This window comes from Cariama cristata, unplaced genomic scaffold, assembly GCF_000690535.1.
Source record: "Cariama cristata isolate BGI_N322 unplaced genomic scaffold, ASM69053v1 scaffold2048, whole genome shotgun sequence".
In the NCBI taxonomy this organism is placed as follows: domain Eukaryota; kingdom Metazoa; phylum Chordata; class Aves; order Cariamiformes; family Cariamidae; genus Cariama; species Cariama cristata.
In genome coordinates this window covers 25,144-43,862 of record NW_009630420.1, presented here as the reverse complement: position 1 = coordinate 43,862, position 18,719 = coordinate 25,144, and the positions used below count along the sequence as shown (strand labels likewise).

The window sequence follows — 18,719 nt, the reverse complement described above, 5'->3', positions numbered from 1 at the left end:
CAAATACCTCCATAGAGCAGGCAAGGACTTCACAGTACCCACGAATTTCAAACCAGATAGTCTGAGAATAGTAAATGCTGCCTTTTCTCCCCAGCTCAAGAATTCATATACGTTAAATCAAAACATGTATTTCTAGAAATATGGATAAGCAAAACTAAGGCACATTATTTCAGAGCTAAAACTACCTAAAGGTCTTAGTATAAAACATCAGGAAAAAAAAGATAAAGATTTCACCTGATCTTTTCAGACCCAAACAGCAAAAACGCTAAAAAGAGCCAGAAATCATGGAAAAGCAGTGCTCAAGCACGTCTGATTGAAGCAGAGGGCAGGATTTAATGTAAAGAACATGTATTCTAACATTATTTGAAGCTTGAAACATAATTCTCTTTCAATGCTAAAGCAAATATTTGGTCCATGTAATGTGCATTTACTCTTCATATATGATAGAGAGTAAAAAATACAGAATATATACAATACAGAGCAAAAATGTAGGCCTTAAAAAAAACTTAAAAGAACAAAGTGATCATTATTTGCAGTTAAATTTTTGTTATTAGTAGAGATTTTTGGTTTGTTGTGTTTTTAAATTAATATGCATCATTTCTTTACCTTACAAACGGTCTCTGTATCCCAGGGCAAGATGGTCCTCAGATCAATAACTTCACAGGACACACCAAGCTTTTCTTGAGCCATTGCTGCCACCTCTTTGATCACATGTACCTGAAAAGGCAATGTATTATCACCAAGTAAACATTTAATTTCTGTTTAAGATGTTCTAAATTACAAATACTGAATACAAGCAGTGATTTAACATATTACCTGCATGTTTAGCAGAAACCTTTTTATTTAGTAACCTAATTTATTACTCTGTTCATTCTTCTTATTTACTACCTACATTATTCCTAGTATTTCAGCATCACTTCAAAAACTAACTTCAGTGAAGAATTGCTGAAAACAAAACTGTTGCTTTCTAGAAAAGTATCTTTCAAGTAACAGTATCAAGCCCCACTATTTTATATTTGTGGCCAGTTTGGGGTTTAGGATAAGGGTTTTTTTAGGACTGTAACTAAGCTAAGATCCAAATATATCAGAGCAATGTATTTTGATGCAGCAGTCACATGAAATCCTGCAAGCAGCATTACATACATTCAAAAAAATTCCTAGTAACTACACTTACTACAATTTACCAAAAGTGCAATAGATTACCAGGTGAATATCTCCAGAGTATTATCTTACAAATAGTTAGGAGAAATAGCAAGTACTACATAAAAAATTACCTGTAAGCATCCAGTCCTGACCACCACAATCAAAGCATATTGGCACTACTGTGACAATATGACCACTCACTGGTCTTTCAACACAGTTTAATACCAACATTACCAATGTTGCATTATCTGATTATTATAATTAACATTTTACTAAAACAAAAAAGTATTCCCCTCTAGCAAGAGGCTTGTACTGAATTAGAATACACATTATTCACTATCCACCAGTCAAGGAATGTATTTAGCAGCACATGTAAGGGTGTCAAAGTAGATGTAAAACAATCCACATCTATTAGCATCCTTTTCATAAGGTATCTTATGATATGAAAATAAAGCAGTACTACATATATTTAAAACTGTGTCTTGACATTATTTTATACAGCACTTTTAAGCAAAACATACTGTAAACATTGGCTTCCCTAAAACAAACATTAGCAAGCAAATGCTCCAACATGGAAAATAACAACTGCTATGACAACTCAGATTATCCTCCACACATATCTCAGCAAAAAGTATTTGCACATGAGATATGAGAGTAAAAAAATTTCTCAATATGATGTTGTCAATAAACCATTAGAACATTTCATAATACAGGTCTGGACTGAGACAGATGACCTCCATCAAGCAACTTCTAGGCATAGGTAAGGAGATGGAGGCCAAAGACCATCCCCAATAAGCAATTTGGATGAGATCATCTTGGTCTAGAAGGCAACAGAATTTAACAATACGGACATGGTCAGGCAGTGTCAGTTACCTGAGGGTCAGAGAGCAGTATTAGTTTCTACATAGAGCAAAAATCTACGCTGAAATAAGATGATTAAGGTTTTCAACATGCATCTACATAACGCAAATATGACTAGCTAAACACCAAAGGACTAATTTAAAAGGTAAATCAATACAAGTATTATAATAATAAAAAGAAAATATAGCTTGCAGTGGTTTTGTTTAAACTTCTAATACATCTGTGGCTGTAACAAAAGGGTTTGAGAATTTTCAACATGACACATGGGATGGATGTTTTTGCCATTTTTCGATGTATAAGTGAGAATGTCTACCTAGTTCACAGGAGATAAGGATTAGTTAATGACAATAGAAGACACAGCACAACTGGAGAGGAACTAAAAGCCTGTATGCCCCTCAATTAGTACCACTCAGGAAAGCAAGCATCAAGCAACCCCACCAGAGCAGCCGCTGCCAAGCAACTACCTAACGTCCAAAATCATATAAGAAGTAATCAGTGAGTATGTGCAATCACTCTGCCTATTGACAATGGACTCTGGATTGGCTGCATGTTTAGCAAACAAGTTCAAGTTTATGTACACAGCCTGCAAACACCCTCAGCACATACTACAGATCAAATATGTTCAATAAGAAGCCTGACACATCCAGAACACGCTGGACTTACTGTGTATGCACTAAGCATCTGTCCCCAGCTGTATTATACAGCCACACCCGTGGTCTGGTCAGCTCCTACATTTACATAAGGGTTGCAGATCTGTCCTATCAATATTCACACCAAAAGAACTGCCCGTCTTAACACTTGGCCTACATTTTCCAAGCTCCAAAGCACATTGTTTTTTGAAGGATGTCATTCCAAGTCCTCTCTGCTGTCCTGCCTAAAGGAGATCAATGTGAGGACAAGGAAACTATCACAGAAAAGCACTGAAGATTAGAGATTTCAAACAAAAAGAAAAAAAAAGCACAACCCCAGAAATCAATTCAATACTCTTCTGATGAAAGTTGTAACACACTCTCCTCTAAAAGCTTCTCAGATATAATTAGGTCAGGAAAATAGCAATTTCTTAATTATAGGTTAAAGGCAATAAAAAGATTTTTCTGGCAATTCCAAATTAGACTCAAATTTCTCTTCTATAATTCTCAAAAACGAACATGTATTTTCTTACCAGATTTTTTCAATATTTGCACATCTTAATCTGAGGGGCAGGTGTCCAATCATGTTCTTGAACAGCTTTGAAATACAACTGTTGGAATCAAAACTATATCAAATCCTATTTGTATTAAATGTTAGTGGATTTTAACTCTCTGCATAAAGGGAACCCCAGACCGCACTTTTTTAAAAACATGCAGTAAAAAATCTATACTTTTCTTTCAGCATACTACTTTGAACTCTCCTTTCCCATTGTCTTCCTCAGAGTCACATCTTGCTGCCTCATTCTTAAATACATCATTTTCATAATCATGGATAAATCATTAACCTCCTGCACAGGTACCTCTTCCACACTTCCAGAGTCAGCTTCAACTAAAAATGACTAAAATCTTACACAATAAAAAGCAGGTTTCATATAAATATAAATACTGGTAATCATTTATTCAAGCCTATAGTGATGGAAGATGCACGCAGTTTATTGTCTGGCACTTGAGCCTGAAGGCAACACTATTCAAACACCATCTAAACCTTAGCCTAGGCTTTGCTGGATGACAAATAGCTTGTAAGAGCCTTACTGACCTGAGTGCCCCAAGCAACCAGTGTCACATCACTGCCCGTCTGCAGCACCTCAGCTTGAGACAGTGGAATGTTGTAGGGCTCCACAGGAACTTGTTCCACTGAATAAATAAGAACAAAGGGAAAAATAAGCATTAGATTCCTTTACTATTCAATAAGATCCCATAAAAATAGGAATTTTCTTCTATGTTAGTGCCATCTAAAACTATAAACCAAAATCACATTGAGTATTAGCCTTTATTTCAGAGGTTTAGCTGTAATTAAAAATTATACTGTTAAAACACATTAGTCTAAATATTTTTGCTTTGAAAAAATAAAATTTATCTATTCACCAAAAACACATCACAATTAGAGACAGTAGACAAAAATGAAGCATCTTGTCATCTCTAAAACATTTAAGGTGGTTCCACTCAATTTAAGACCCATTTACTAGTTTTCAGATGGGAACACGTTAGGTCAGTTGTGCTAGTTTTGAATCAATGCTCCAATGCACTATAAATTGACTTGTTTAGTGATTAAAACCACGATAAAAGGCATTCTTGTATCATATTTTAAAAGAAATATTGTTTTGATCTAAAGGTGAACTTGTTTATGCACAAGCAAGTCGAGTAATACTTCTTAAAACAAATTCTAGCAATAAGTGGGGAAAAAAGTCTTAACTCTTTCTAAATACACAAACCCCATTTATAAAGGCGGCACTCTACTTTTTTGTTAACATAATGCATAGTTCATAAAATAGTTATGGAGTTTTTTTTTTTAACAAAATTGCTTCTTGAAGTTATGATAAAGAATCCTATTGAGTGACACCAGCAAGGGAAATTAAGTGTTTTGTATTTTTTCCTTCATTGGTATGGCAGATCCAAGTAAAATGACCTTTTTTTCCTGGCTTATAAGTTAAAAACTTAACTTTTCAATAAATCAAGTAGTGAATTTTTTTTTAAATTACAGATTTATTTTTTTTTTCCCCCAGTAAAGACATATAACTACTATAAAATCACAGAATCACAGAATGGCTGAGGTAGGAAGTGATCTCTGGAGATCAGCTAGTCCAAGACACCACTCAGTACAAGGTCACCTACAGTCGGTCGTTCAGGGCCACATCCAGTCGAGTTTTGAGTATTTCCATGGTCAGAGACTCCACAACCTTGGTGGGCAACCTGCTCCAGTGTTTGACCACCCTTATAGTAAAAAAGTTTTTGCCTATGCTTATGTTAGAGACATCTCGCTTCACGTGAATGGAAACAGAGGAGACATACATATTAACTAAAACATTCTTCCTAAAAACAGAACAGGAACTTTTTTTTTCCAGCATAATTCAAGAACACACATCCACTCAATGAAGGAAAAAAAATTAATCTTAAAAGTACAAGGTACTTTTAAACACAGCACAAAATCAGATCTCATTGCAAACTATTATTTTTTTAATCTATTAAAATGTCAGCATGTTGTAATAATTTCTTTGAATAACAAGCAGCTAAAGGAATATAGGGCAGGGAAAGAAGGAGGAGAAAGGCACATCCAGTCCTCGCTCACTGCACATTCCTGGTTGACAGTAAAGCAGACCAGGCTTCTATGGATTTTGCACACGGTAAAATCCTCAGGCCAAAGAAAGCAGAGATTCTGAAAGATAATGAAACCCACAACTGTACTAATTGCATAACTGTCTTTTTCATGGGGTGGTTATCTACATGAAACCTGGAGAACAAGAACCTTATAAAGATGCCACAGGACCTTTGAGTGGAAACCCAGGGAAGTGACATGAATGAGAAGGTTTTGAAGTGACAGTGGGATGCACCAGAGGAAGAACAGGAAGGTGTACATGATACAAAAAATTCCCTCTCTGTGTAACGGTTTTATCCGCTTAGAGAAATTAAATATAACATACAGCTACACAAACTAACTCATTTCTTATTATAGGTAAACTATTCTGCAACAAGATGTCCATTGGATGAGCTCATCTAGAATTCCTGACATTTTTAAATCCAAAATGCAGCTTGTCAAAAATTTATAGGGAAGTCCAGATTTGGCAGGATTTTATCCAAATGCCTTTGCAAAAACTCCTCCCTCCACTAACAATGATGAAAAGTAGCATATGAAATTATTCTATGCACATTCTTCTATAATAATTAACCAAACCAGGACAACAATATTTATATACAAAGCAGCCCATTCATCTATTACTGAAGATACAAATAAAATATTTTAAATCAAATATTTCAAATACAGTTTTCAAATAAAGCAATTAACAAAAAGTTGTAATTATCAGAGAAAAGTGGCCATCACAAGTTAATTTTAAGAGGCCGCACCATCTGTTGCTTTTTCTAAAAGAGCAGTCTAAACAGCAGAAAGAAAACACGTTTTCTCATCTTACCTGTCTTGTCTCTATAACAACCACTGATGCAAGTCATATTTATTTCTACACCACCAATGTCATATATAGTACAATTAAATGAACCTGAAAAGGTCAAAAAACACCAGAGTAGGCTCTCTACAAGATGTCTAAACCTGATAATGTCAAGGTGACTCATCTTCTCCTTTGATTCATAATCATTATGTGCTCTTGACACTGCACAGGTTGTTACCTACTTTTTATAAATCAAAGCCTCCTTTTTCTTTTTAATTCAGATATTTTCTTAGTATCTCTGACATTTAGGGGGACGTCATCACGGCACTTTCAACATTATAATAAGTTAACCAGTAACAGAATTCTCTCTGTATATGAGTACTTGGATATTTAACTGTGGACTTTTACCCAGAAAGGCTTACATTTTTTTGCTCCTTTCTAATTTTATACAAGGCAAATGAACATCCACAAAACTTCTGACGACCACTGTAGTGTTATGTAGAAGGAGAGAGCATCTGCTCCCCCTTAAGGGTGTCTGGACAAGGATCCTCTCAATGCAAAAGAGGATAATAGGAAGAGGGAGAAGCCATAAGGAAGAATACGAAGGGACACAAACCTAGCCAACAAACGATGAGAGAGGCAGTAACAAGAACCAAACCTGCTCAGTCGCACTTACTGATAAGGGTATGGGGAATGTGGGAGTGTTTCTTTCAGTAAGATTAGCTGGCAGAGGACCTTGCCAAATGGGATGATAAAGGAGAAGCTATAAACAAAACATACAGAGACATAAACCTGAAGACAAACATAACAGAGACAAAGACAAGAAACAAACCTGATCAGGAAGACTGAGTGAAGGGCTATCAAGAAACTAGGGGCAAACCAGGACTTTCCAACTCATAAGCACGCAAATCTGAGGGTCCAGGGTGTTGGAGGGGGGTGCATGGAATACACCAGTGGATGAGGACATGTGAGGGTGAAGGGGTTGGGGAGGAACAAGGCAGGGAACAAACAGAAAGGGTTATAGAAGGGACTAGCTGCAGATAAAAGCGGGCCAGTCAGCATGTTTGTCTGACCGAGCCCTGTGCCTCATAATGGCAGCCCGTCCTAGCTTCTTTTGTAACCCTGTCCTGTGCAGGGCTGTGTGCTGCAAGGACCGAGTGCCAGCTGCTGGTGAGACCAGCATGAGAAGGGAAGACACTGGGCCAGCAACAGGGGTCAAACTGGGATGCAGACACCCCAGGCCTGCGGTGGGAGCTACAGGAGCAAGGGGAGCTCTTGGCCACCAGCTGCGGGAGTGGGAACAGAGCGTGTGTCCCAAACACCAGCTACCGGCAGGGACCGGAGCGAGGCAAGTAAAGGGCTGTTCTGTCTCCTGTGGGAACCATGCAGGGCTGCTAGACTGGCTCTGCTCAAGAGTTTTGAAAGGAAAAGAATTGTCCAGGGGGAGAAACATGGTCATTCCCACTCCACGTACACACAACCAAGCTGGTGGTGGCATGGCCATAACTGCCCAAGCAAGTAAGCAAAGAGTAAGGGTGAGCACTCCAAAGAGCCCAGGAACACCAAGGAACAGCAAGTCCTCTGCTAAACAAACTGCTGGTAAAGGGGCTGACTGTGCAAGAGAGATCGGCCACCCTGCCTGCGGGCTCAGCCGCCCATGCAGCACTGTACCGCCTTCAGAGAAGAAATCTGCAATTATTAGCTATAACTACACGCACTAAGTGCACTTCTTTTTCTTTTCCAATCTAGTTACTGCTTTATGATCGATGTCTTACATACATATGTACCTATAGAAACATATATATGCACATAGATAGCATGTTATATGTATACCTATACATGAACACATATATCTGTATATAGGGACTATTTCAAATTGGTCGCGTGTCAGAGCTAATGCAGAATATGAAACTTATCAATTGCATTTCATTCAAACAAAATAGATAGTTCTCTTTTGTACCTTTTAAAACTTACTATTAACAGACACCCAGGCAAAAAGTTTAAGACCTTAGCTTAGTTCATTCCCTCTTTTCGGTGTTACCGGGGCTCTTGGATATCTAAGGCGTGAGTTACTTTTTGAATGAACTGGAAAATGTTTTCAAAACAGTCTTGCAAAGCTGTTCTCTCTGGAAGCTGCTTTTTCTTCTCAGTTCATCACAATGTGAATGTGGTGAACTTATTGAAGTAACATTGCCTTATCTACCTTTGTCCCATGGATGTCTGTGGTGAAGATTTAAGGTCTAATTTTATTCTTCTATCTTGTGTGGGCCAAGGCATGTTTGGATAGCAAAAATTCATATAGAAACATTCATATAGAAACATCATAACAACATGGTTAATTTTACCTCGTGTCTGAATAAGCATAAAACATATTTGAACAAGCAAATCTGTGTTCATCTGTGAAGACATCCAGCTAAATTCATTATTCCAAAAACATAGCAAGCAATCACAATATCCATGTGATAGTCACATCGAAATATTTTGTACTACAGCTTTTATTTACCTTGGAGACCAGACATGTTTCAAAACACTTATGAAGACTTTTTTTTTGTACAATGTCTTCATTGTTTTGAAAAAAAAAAAAATCTATGCTTGAGTCTTGAAAAACCTGCCCTGTCATCAACAAGCCAAAAAAAAAAACCAACCCACAAAAGACAAAAACAAACAAACAAAAAAGGTACAAAAGACAAAACCAAAAACGTTGAAAGTAATTGGTGGGCCTATATAGCTCTTTGGAGGTATGCATCAGATGCAAAATCACAAGGTTGGTTCTGCACGAGAGCTTCCATAAAACAGCAATGACCTGGCATCCTGCTTAACATTCTCAAAAAGCAGCTTATAGCTAGATATCTGTTATCTGCCACCACTAGCATACCGCAGCTAATTTCAACAGTAATGGCAACACTTGGGGGCAGAAGCAGAGCGTATAGTTTTTTGTTTGGTTGTGATGGGTGTGGGGGTTTTGTTGGTTTTGGTTGGGTTCGGTTTCTTGGTTTGTTTGTTTTAAACAAAGCATTAGTAGCTTCAACCCACGTAAATAAGGACAGATATCCTACATTTTAAAAACTAGCCCATCTACAGCCTATTTTCAGCTGAAATTTCAAAGATATTAACAAGTCTGAACAAAATATCACAGATAGCTATTTAGAGGCCTCATAGGGAGAAAGAAAATTCCATTAGAGGAGAATGATGAAGCTCAAATGCCTACATTAATTTTACAGATAGAAAATACTACTTCCCATTATCATCTCTGACACCTTAATTTTTCAGTGAAGTCCCTAGACATCCATTGTAACATCAGTCATGAAGTTCTCTGCGGCAAACGTGTCTGTTCACGTGAAGCTAGAACAAAAAAAATTTATGGTAGGAGCAATATAATTTCATTATTCAATGCCTTAGCCATCATCATAGAAATAAATAAAATTATTTTTTGTCTGGAACAATGAGGTCCCAAATCTTGGGTGGGGCTTTATACCATATTATACTATTAATAGCTTGTCTTTCTCCTAAAAATATATCAATGTCAAAGTGGAAGTTTCTGGTAGAAATCAGTAACCCCACCCCTCAAAAAAAGAAAAAAAAAAGATAAATAAAGCAACAGAGGACAACAGAGGACATCTGATACCATTTTGTCGTCTTGTTTTGGAAAGCCTGCATGTTGCCAGCCTTGGGAAGCCCCTGTAAGTATTTTGAGACACTAATAGAGACAACAAATACATACATAGTCCAAGCTTACTGTGTAAGTGAATTTCTGAACCTGTACTTTCTCCTGCTAGAATCAACATGCTTATATGGGTTATTATAAAAATTTGCTCTACTCAAAACACAAGACACTTGCATTTTTAAAATCCTTCTTTCCACCATTTATCCTGTTCTTGTTTATCAGGCTTGTATCTTATTGCTGCTGCCTCTGGACCAAACAAACGACCATGATGACCCTGGTCCATTTCTGAATTCACCAGGCCACTTTGTTTCTGTGGTGGAATTACCAGAAACCCTGACCACAACCAGTAGCATAAGGAGGAACTCTTAAGAGAGATTAATTTCCCAGGAGAAACTCCCAGACACCACTCTTCCAGTTCAAGCTGACCCAACCCACAAAGGACAGCTAAACAGTTACGAGGATGAACTAATGATGCCAGAGGGAAAGGTTTTCAATGCAAATAAAAGGAATATCAAAACCCTTCCACATAATATTTCTGCTTTATGTTGTAGAAATAATAAAAAGTCCACTCAAAACTGTCTCAAAACAAAAGTTACCTGTCACGATCATCCCCATCACATGTTGACACAAGTGTACTGCAAATTTCAGCCTACATCACTAAACTGATGTTCTTAGAAATTTTAAGACAAAAATGTAGATAATGTCTCTGAAAAAAATCAGGCCATCAGAATATAAGAGGAAATCAGTCTTTCAGAAACTACCATCATCTTGCAGCAACATCGCAGTTGGTTATTGACCAGCATATAAACCATATTAATCACTATTTCAGCACATCTTTAATCAAGATTTCAATCACAAGGCTGATTTCTGTTCACCAGACAACCCAAGGATTGCTTTACAAGTCATTTCCTCAAACAAAATACAAAAACCTCCTTATATTCTCAAAAGCTGTGTGATATTGATGTGCAGCCATTCGTTCCACTATGAAAGCAAGTATTTCATTAACTCTACAGTCTGTATTTCTGATTTGTAAATACTGGGGTCATAAAAAAAAAGAAAGAAAGGGTGGTTTTAAAGGCACAGGAATTTTAAAATTCTTTTTTTTTTTTTTTCTTTGTTTAACAGGACTCAGACGCAAGTTCATTTTCCAAACTACTTCATTTAAATGAAGGGTCAGAGGTCTTTATTGCTAAATTTCAGTAAGCTCTCAAAGCATACTGAACTTAAGGAATGCAATACCCTTTGGGTACATCATACCACACCACACTAAAAATAGTTGCACTTTTAAAAATACATTGCTAATGGGAATTCTGGATCTTTTTTGAAAACATAAAAGCAAATAAACAGTTTCTTCGATAAATACCCTATTTGTTCCTGAGTTATTCTGCTATTTTTTTGTAGCTCTGATGTCCACTTTGTAAATCTTTCCCTTGTTATTCTTTGGTTCTCTTCTCCAGGAAGAGGATAAATTTACCGACAAAATGGATGCACTGATGGAAAAGTGCTGTTAAAAAGTTCAAAGTAAAATACAAACATTTTGTCCTTTGCTCAATTTCAGTCCACAGAGTCGTGTTGGATCACTGGATTCAAGCATAGTTGGTATTTAAAGCTATATGCCATAGAAACACTGAAGGTAAGTGATGGCTAAAGTTCTATTTTATTAGCTGTTCACCCAATCACTCTGCCTATCTCCACATGCAAAATTTGTTTTCATGCATTATCTGTTCTCAGTCCAGTTTCTCTAGTCCAAAGTAGTAACAAGCTAATTTTTACAGCAAACTCAAGCACTATCATCATCAAATTATTCTTTTCTTATATGTTCCGCATAATGATAGCTGTTAAGACTTCTTTGAACCAAAATGTTCATTATGACTAAAACAAATGAGAAAAGTAATGGCAATCACACTTCCTTCCACATAAGATTAAAATCTAAGGAGGCAGATCTTCAACATTTTTAGAAATTAAGCACTTGAAAGAAAATTTACTTTTGGGAAAATGATGATGGTGATGTTCAGTTCTTTTGGAAAAATAAAAACTAATCTGGAAATTATTTTAATATCTAGAGTTACCAAAAAGAAAGAAGTTTAACTTCTGTCAAATTTATATTGCAATTTGATAAAGGATAATGTCTCTTAGTTCTAGTTTGTTTTTTTTTTAACCCAAGACTGTACAAAGCATTCCACTTCCAAAGTTAACTGAGCATGAATTACACTTTAAATGTTCATCGATCTTTGTAGCCAAATTTAGAGATCTTATTCAGTTTTCACAGTTCCTCTAAAAACACAACCCCCAAACATAGCTAGAGACAAAACAAGTCAAGACTTCTGCTGCAGTATTGTTCTAGCTGTGACTATCAACATATATGTGTTTAAAAAAAAAAAGCTTTGCTTTATTGGAAAATACAGCATATAAATCTTTACCTGCAGCTCTGTAAAGTATTTTAGGTTCAAAGAATATGCATGGATTTTTGTCCTCTATGCATGACAGCAGCAGTCCCTTGGCCTGAAGAGGACTCCTTGGAATAACAATCTGTAAAAATATTTTTTAAATAGTTTATTTAAACTGCAATTCTGCTACAAGCTTCCTCAATTAATATTAAAAACTAAGCAATTATTTGCTTTAAATAAACCTACGTACAGATTGAGCAGTTCTTACAAAGTCAATTAACATCATTGCTATGTTATTAAGACACACACCAAATCTTGAATTTTATTTTGTTCATTGATAAGGCTTGAATAGTTCCCCTCTTCACCATGATATAAATACTAATGGACTCCACTCCAATAAGGTACAACTAACATCTTAATAATAACATTTTGAGGTAGAAGGAACAGAAGAAAGTCAGTCAGGTTAAAAAAAGTTAGTTTAGTAAAATTAATGTAGATATATGACAGAAAAAAACCAAACACCAGCTAGGCAATCCTCAGTTGCTTGCGTAAAGATTCATCAGGGCAAGCCTGGAAGGTATTCAGACTTAGTCCAGTAAGTTTTGAAGACTAAAAAAGGAAATAGCTATTTAAAGTTGATTTCCTTTGCTTATGGTGGAAGCCTGAAATTTGTTCATTTCCAAAATGAACAAATCCAAAAAAATACTGGAAACTATTATCAAGTGAAGAGAAAACTAAGTAAGGCCTCCAGATGTAATCTGAATACCTGGAAGGAAAAGGTATAATTGATTTGCCAACAGAAGAGTTAATTTTGGATGATCGAAGAGAATGTTGATGATGAACAGAGAATTACCAAATTATCACAGTTTAAATGAAAATAGAACCCCAGAGTTCAATTCCCTCAAATTAGAAGGACCAGCTAATTTACATCCCAGAGATCTGAAAGAGCTGGCACATGCAGCATAAAGTCTACTAGCAAACATTTTTATAGCAGTGAGGTTAGAAGTGGCTCTGACTGAAAACATTAGTTGTGGCACTTTTTTAAAGAAGAAGAAAAAAAGAATCTATGTAACTACAGATATGTTAACTTACTGCCTCCAGAGTTTCCAAGGCTTCAAAATATTTTTTGAGAGCAAGAACATTTAATTATATAAAAGTAACAGAAGAGGGTCAAAACACAACCTAAATCTGCTATCACATCAAACTAACTTGATAAGTGATTTTTCTAAACAAGTGAGAAGCAGTCTATTAATATTTCACCTCACCATTTGGTAACAGACACATGGGAAATTACCCAACTGATGGCTGTTTCTAGTGCACCTCCATAGGGATCATCTTTTGGACAGACTTTATTTACCTTACTAATTTACAATGTTAAGTCAGAACATGGTAATTAAAACTATTCAAAAGCTGAGAGTCACTATCACTACAGAGGATGACACCAAAAAAAGACCTAGTTCACACTGAGGACATGACTGGCAAAAGCAGAAGCAAACTGAACAATACGTACTGAAAAGTCACACATTTAAGGACTACATTTTTGTTATAAATGTAGAACTTGGCAGTAGAAAATCAGGTCTGAATTTATTATCTTCTCAAAGGATGACTAGGACACTATGCAGTACAGCCCTAAAAAAGCATAATAATAGAGCCAAGGAAGTGTTAGTGCTATTGCAAAAATCACTGCTAGAAATTCAGCTGGAATACTTGATGCCTATATCAAATGTTTTGAAAGAAAACAAATGAAACAGGTGCCAAAAGAGCTTCAGAAATTGTTAACATCTCTCTCATAGTTTGATTTGTTTAGTCTAACAAAACAAAAACTAAAGGGAAAAAAATTGTTCTCTTAGTATATGAAAGAGAAGATGAAGGACAAATAAATTAAATATACAAGTTAGTCAGGAACAAATTTAGACTGGAAATGAAAAGAAAGCTTCTAGCTGTGACGGAAAATATTCTGGAGTAGTCTTACAATGGAATGGAGAGAGTCCATACAGTAATTTTGGAAGACAGTCTGATCCGTTAAGACATACATTCTCACAACAGCAGACAAAAGATAGAACCATCTAGCAATGTCCTCGTCATCCCAACAAGCCTTGTCTTAAGTACTAATGGTTACAGTCCTTCGCCTGAACAGCCAAAGTTGCACAAACTGCCTTTTGCTTGGGAAATCCGAACCTCACCTTTCACTTAAGAAAAACACAAAATAAAAATCTTAAGTCAGGAACCTGCTGCAGAGTTTAATAAGAGGGCAGTTTTCAAAACCACTCTCCCCAAAGATCAATCCTACCCTTCCCAGCTCGTAATACATAGCCTTTCCTCCCGTAATTTGGAGAAAATATGCATGGATATGGGACTTCCGCAACTGCATCTGAACCACAAGTTCATTTGCATTTCTGGATTCATACGTTAAGGGCTGGGTTTGGGTTCATTCAAAAAAAAGACCTGCAACCTTGAAGATAAAGCCTTAAACACTACTGACTGCATTAATGAACAGCTTTCCAAAAAATATTAAAGGAACAATATTGTTTTCACAAAGGTAGAAAATTCAAAAGATAGAGTTGAAAATAGTTTGCTGTGCATCGAAAACTAATAGATTGTTCCATCAGTTCCACAAAATTTAATGTGCCCTTTGCCTTTAACTGAGATCACAGTTGTTAGTAGGAGCAACATGTTTTAGCACTTTACCCAAGGAAAAGTGAAAGAAAGTGAAAAAACAAGAAGAAAGACCAGACATGAGAGAAAACAAATTAAATTACCTGGAGTGATTAAACAAAATTCTTACTAACTTATTCAGGAGATTAAGCACAGTAGTACTAGGTTGCTATGAATTAGAAGGACTTAATCCATTAAAGAGTTAGACCACTAAATCTCAGCACTTGGTTCAGTATACAAAGATTTGAGATTGACCAACAAGATCAGCATAAATTAACTAGACCTGGCATCAGTATCTAAATCATGTAAGTTATCTTGTGCCTCCATATGATAATAAACTACTCAAGAAACTATTTGATTCAATTAGCTGGCAAAAGACTTTGTAGATTGCTTTCGTCTGTATCAGGAAATATTTTCAAGTTCAGAATAGGAACATCACAAAGATCATAAAGAACACCCAAAGACAAACGCATTCTGTTTCTCAAGTATCATGAAATAAAATGTGAATAATACAAGATTTTTTATTTAAGCATAGAGAAACAAGTAGCAGAAATGGCTACGGCTTCCCTGTAAATGAATAATATCTGAAGTTTTAGAACACCAAAATCATATATAGACAATCATTTAAACAATAGAGAAACAAAGAACATGTGTCTTCAGCATACAAACACTGGTTTTGCTTAAGTCTTCCACATTAATTAAGCTATGAGTCATTTCCCAATGGACTGCATGCCAGTTAACCCAGAAGTACAAGTCCATACACAAAAATTTACTCAGAAAAAAATAGAAGAGCTGGCAAACAGTGCTTTTTTAATCTGAGACTATGAGATTCACCCCTCCTTCTTCTCCAGGAAAGTTATCCATCCAAGTGCTAGTAATCTCAGCTTCAAGGATGCTACCATCTCACACAGAAAGCTTCTCTAAAGTTATCATCCACAGAATCACAGAGGTTGGCAGGGACCTCCAAAGGTCACCTCGTCCAACCCCCCTGCTCAAGCAGGGCCACCCAGAGCCAGCTGCCCAGGACCACACACAGACAACTTCTGAATACCTCCAAGGATGGAGACTCCACAACCTCTCTGGGTAACCTGTGCCAAGTGCCTCCTCATGTTCAGACAGAACCTCTTGTGTTTCAGTCTGTGCCCGCTGCCTGTCACTGTCATTCATATAAATGAATTTGATAATGCACTTAAGACGACAGATGCAGAAAGAAAAAAAAAAAAGGAAAGTACTATTCATTACTGTTAGGTTTTAGTTTCTGTACTATACTGGATACCGAACAGATGGAAAATGTATGCTTTTAGTGCAAAAAGCACACAAACACAAAATGCTATGTCTACTAAAGATAGCTTCAATAATGGCTATAAATTCTCAAACACTTAACACAGTTTAAGTTTTATAACTTGAAAATTTCTAAAAGAGTTTTCAGTTAATGCATTCAGATATTTTGTTGTGGACTGACTTCCATTCTTCTTCCCGTGCCTGCATCCAGACTAATTGTTAGTCAGGTCCATCAAAAAACTAACAAACAAAAAACAAACAAACAAAATTAATCTTCATAAATTAAGAGTTACCATACCTTTATTCCTGGACAGTGAGCAAAAAAAGCTTCTGGACTTTGAGAGTGATACAGTGCACCATGACCCACACAGCCCCAGGGGGCTCTGATGGTGAGGCTTCCACAATTAAACAGATCTCCAGAGCGGTAACGATATTTTGCTGCTTCGTTAACAATCTGGGAAGATTTATGTACAAAAGTAACATTCAGTCCAATATCTTTACTTATGAGTCATTAAGCCTCTACAATACATGAGATGTAATTACATCATCTGCACCATGCATGGGATTCAGAGGACCAAATTAGAAGCAAAGGAATCCTGTAAGTCAGTGGAAAGGCAAACATTTTCAAGGAAAATGAAGCAATAGTTTAGTGTGTTCAAGTTAGACGCACAGGCCTCAGGAGTAGCCATATAACCCAGTCGTTCCCCCATTCCCATACTGTCAGATCAGTTCAAATCTGTGGTTTATCCTGTGCACATACAGCCAGCTGCAGCAGCACAGAGAAGTGAGAGATGGTGTTGGGAAGACACAGCTGAGGAATTTAAGGGTTCTGAAGCCAATAGAGCCACAAAACCAAAAATAAAACCAAAGAGACATTTGTTTAAAGCCACATCTTTAATTTTGATTATTTAATGAGCCTTCAAATTGGCCTTGGTACCCTCCTGTTTACTTAAAGCACGCATAAATATTAGTAATACAGTTGTGGATACATTTGCAAATATTACATATTGAAACAAATATTATTGCTAACAGAAGAGTAATTTAAACAGGCATAAGATTCCTTTTTACTTCTTTCAAATTTATTAGCACTAACCTGATCAAATGCTGGAAAAATGTAATCTGCAAACTGAATTTCTGCAATGGCTGTAGCACCTGTAACAGCAACTCCAATACCGAAGCCAACAATTCCTTGTTCACACAAGGGGGTGTTGAAAACTCTATCTTTACCTATTAAAAAAAAAACAAAAACAAAAAAAAAAACACAATTCCTTTAACACACCAGCTCTAAGTGGAAAACATAGTCCCAGGAATATTCAAGTTATAAACAACTCACCTACAACCAAGCATACAGCTCTTTAGATGTGCTTTTTTAGGTGTAGGAACAGTAAACATCCATTACAGGTAAAGATACTTTCACTTTAATTGGTAACAGCTCAGAGGAAGACAAGGAAAAACAAAATGAAAGATAAGAACAGTTCCTGTAACTTACAATGTTCTTAACACTTCAAGGAACATAATTTGTTCTGATGCATATACAGGTAAGCATTCATAGCCCTCATGCTTATATGGGAGGACCAAACAATACTTAGAAGCATTTTTTAAAAGTTTACAATAAAGAACAGTATTGTTACTTCAATTATCTTCAAGTAGTCAAAACTAACTGCCCATACTCAAAGGCAGATGGATCTACGAGAGCACCTGTATAAAAGTATACTGGCTCTTGCCCACACTCCCCATAAGCAGTGCGCAGTCTTACCAGTCTTCCTCTGTAACGTAAGGCTGTGCTTGTTAAAGAATTTGGTTTGTCTCCAAGGCAGGAGGAAAAAAAAAAGCTGTTCCTGCTGTTGGAGGCACAAGACTGGAAATCAAATATTTTGGGCTTTGTATCTTCCCTGTGGGAGTGCAAAATGTCATGCTAGCCCTGATACATTCCTGTGCCACAGTAGTTTCAGATTCCAAATATGCATCAATCTAATAAATGGCTGAAGACAAAATTGTTCATGAAATTAAAAACAAGAAGGAGGAGGAAGGAGATGAAACACCACAACAATATCCTCTACAAGACATATTTACAATATCTGCCAGCAGTACTGTACTACCTCAACAGATCAACAGGAGAATCTAGTTATGCTATTAACTTTTCCCTTTAGAACACTAGGGAATAGGAGTCCATCGTGCATGAGTATGCCAGTACTTCAAACCAGATGGAAAAAAGCGAGCACAGTCCACACCAGTGGCTATGAAATAAATTAAATAGTAACTAAATAACCACCAAATAAATACCTAAAAAGAAAGAATAAACCAATCAATTATTAATTACAAACGTTGTTGCTATGAAGATTTCTTATTTCAAGAGCTGCAAGTTAACAAACTCTAGAAAGGGAAGCTAACAAAAGATTTTAGAAAGATAAGAGGAGAACGATTGCCCACGGTTGTATTTATGATATACTAAAGGGAGGAATGTTTTACAAATCTTTCAAGCACACATCTTTCATCATCATACATCACCCAGCACAGCATTACCACTGTTTGTACCCTGCCCAGGTGCTTTACCTGGTGTTTTGAGTTTCATACTTCAAGGGTTACTTTGCTTCAGGTTGGTTTTTTGGTTTGGGTTTTTTTGTTTGTTCGTTTTGCAGGGATTTTTTTTGATACATTAGTA

At 36.4% G+C, this 18,719-nt stretch overlaps 1 protein-coding gene across 1 annotated transcript in view; it reads right to left on the bottom strand.

Moving 5' to 3' along the window:
- Window positions 1-606: 606 nt before the first annotated feature.
- Window positions 607-18,719, bottom strand: part of BCKDHB (branched chain keto acid dehydrogenase E1, beta polypeptide) — a gene marked incomplete at its 3' end in the record, with an annotated part of 41,065 nt that continues 22,952 nt past the window's right edge. The window contains exons 3-7 of the mRNA XM_009705501.1: window positions 17,151-17,284; window positions 16,356-16,511; window positions 12,155-12,263; window positions 3,730-3,827; window positions 607-717 (exon numbers count right to left, since the gene is read on the bottom strand). Coding sequence (XP_009703803.1) covers window positions 607-717; window positions 3,730-3,827; window positions 12,155-12,263; window positions 16,356-16,511; window positions 17,151-17,284 — 608 coding nt within the window. The remainder of the gene's footprint in view (window positions 718-3,729; window positions 3,828-12,154; window positions 12,264-16,355; window positions 16,512-17,150; window positions 17,285-18,719) is intronic.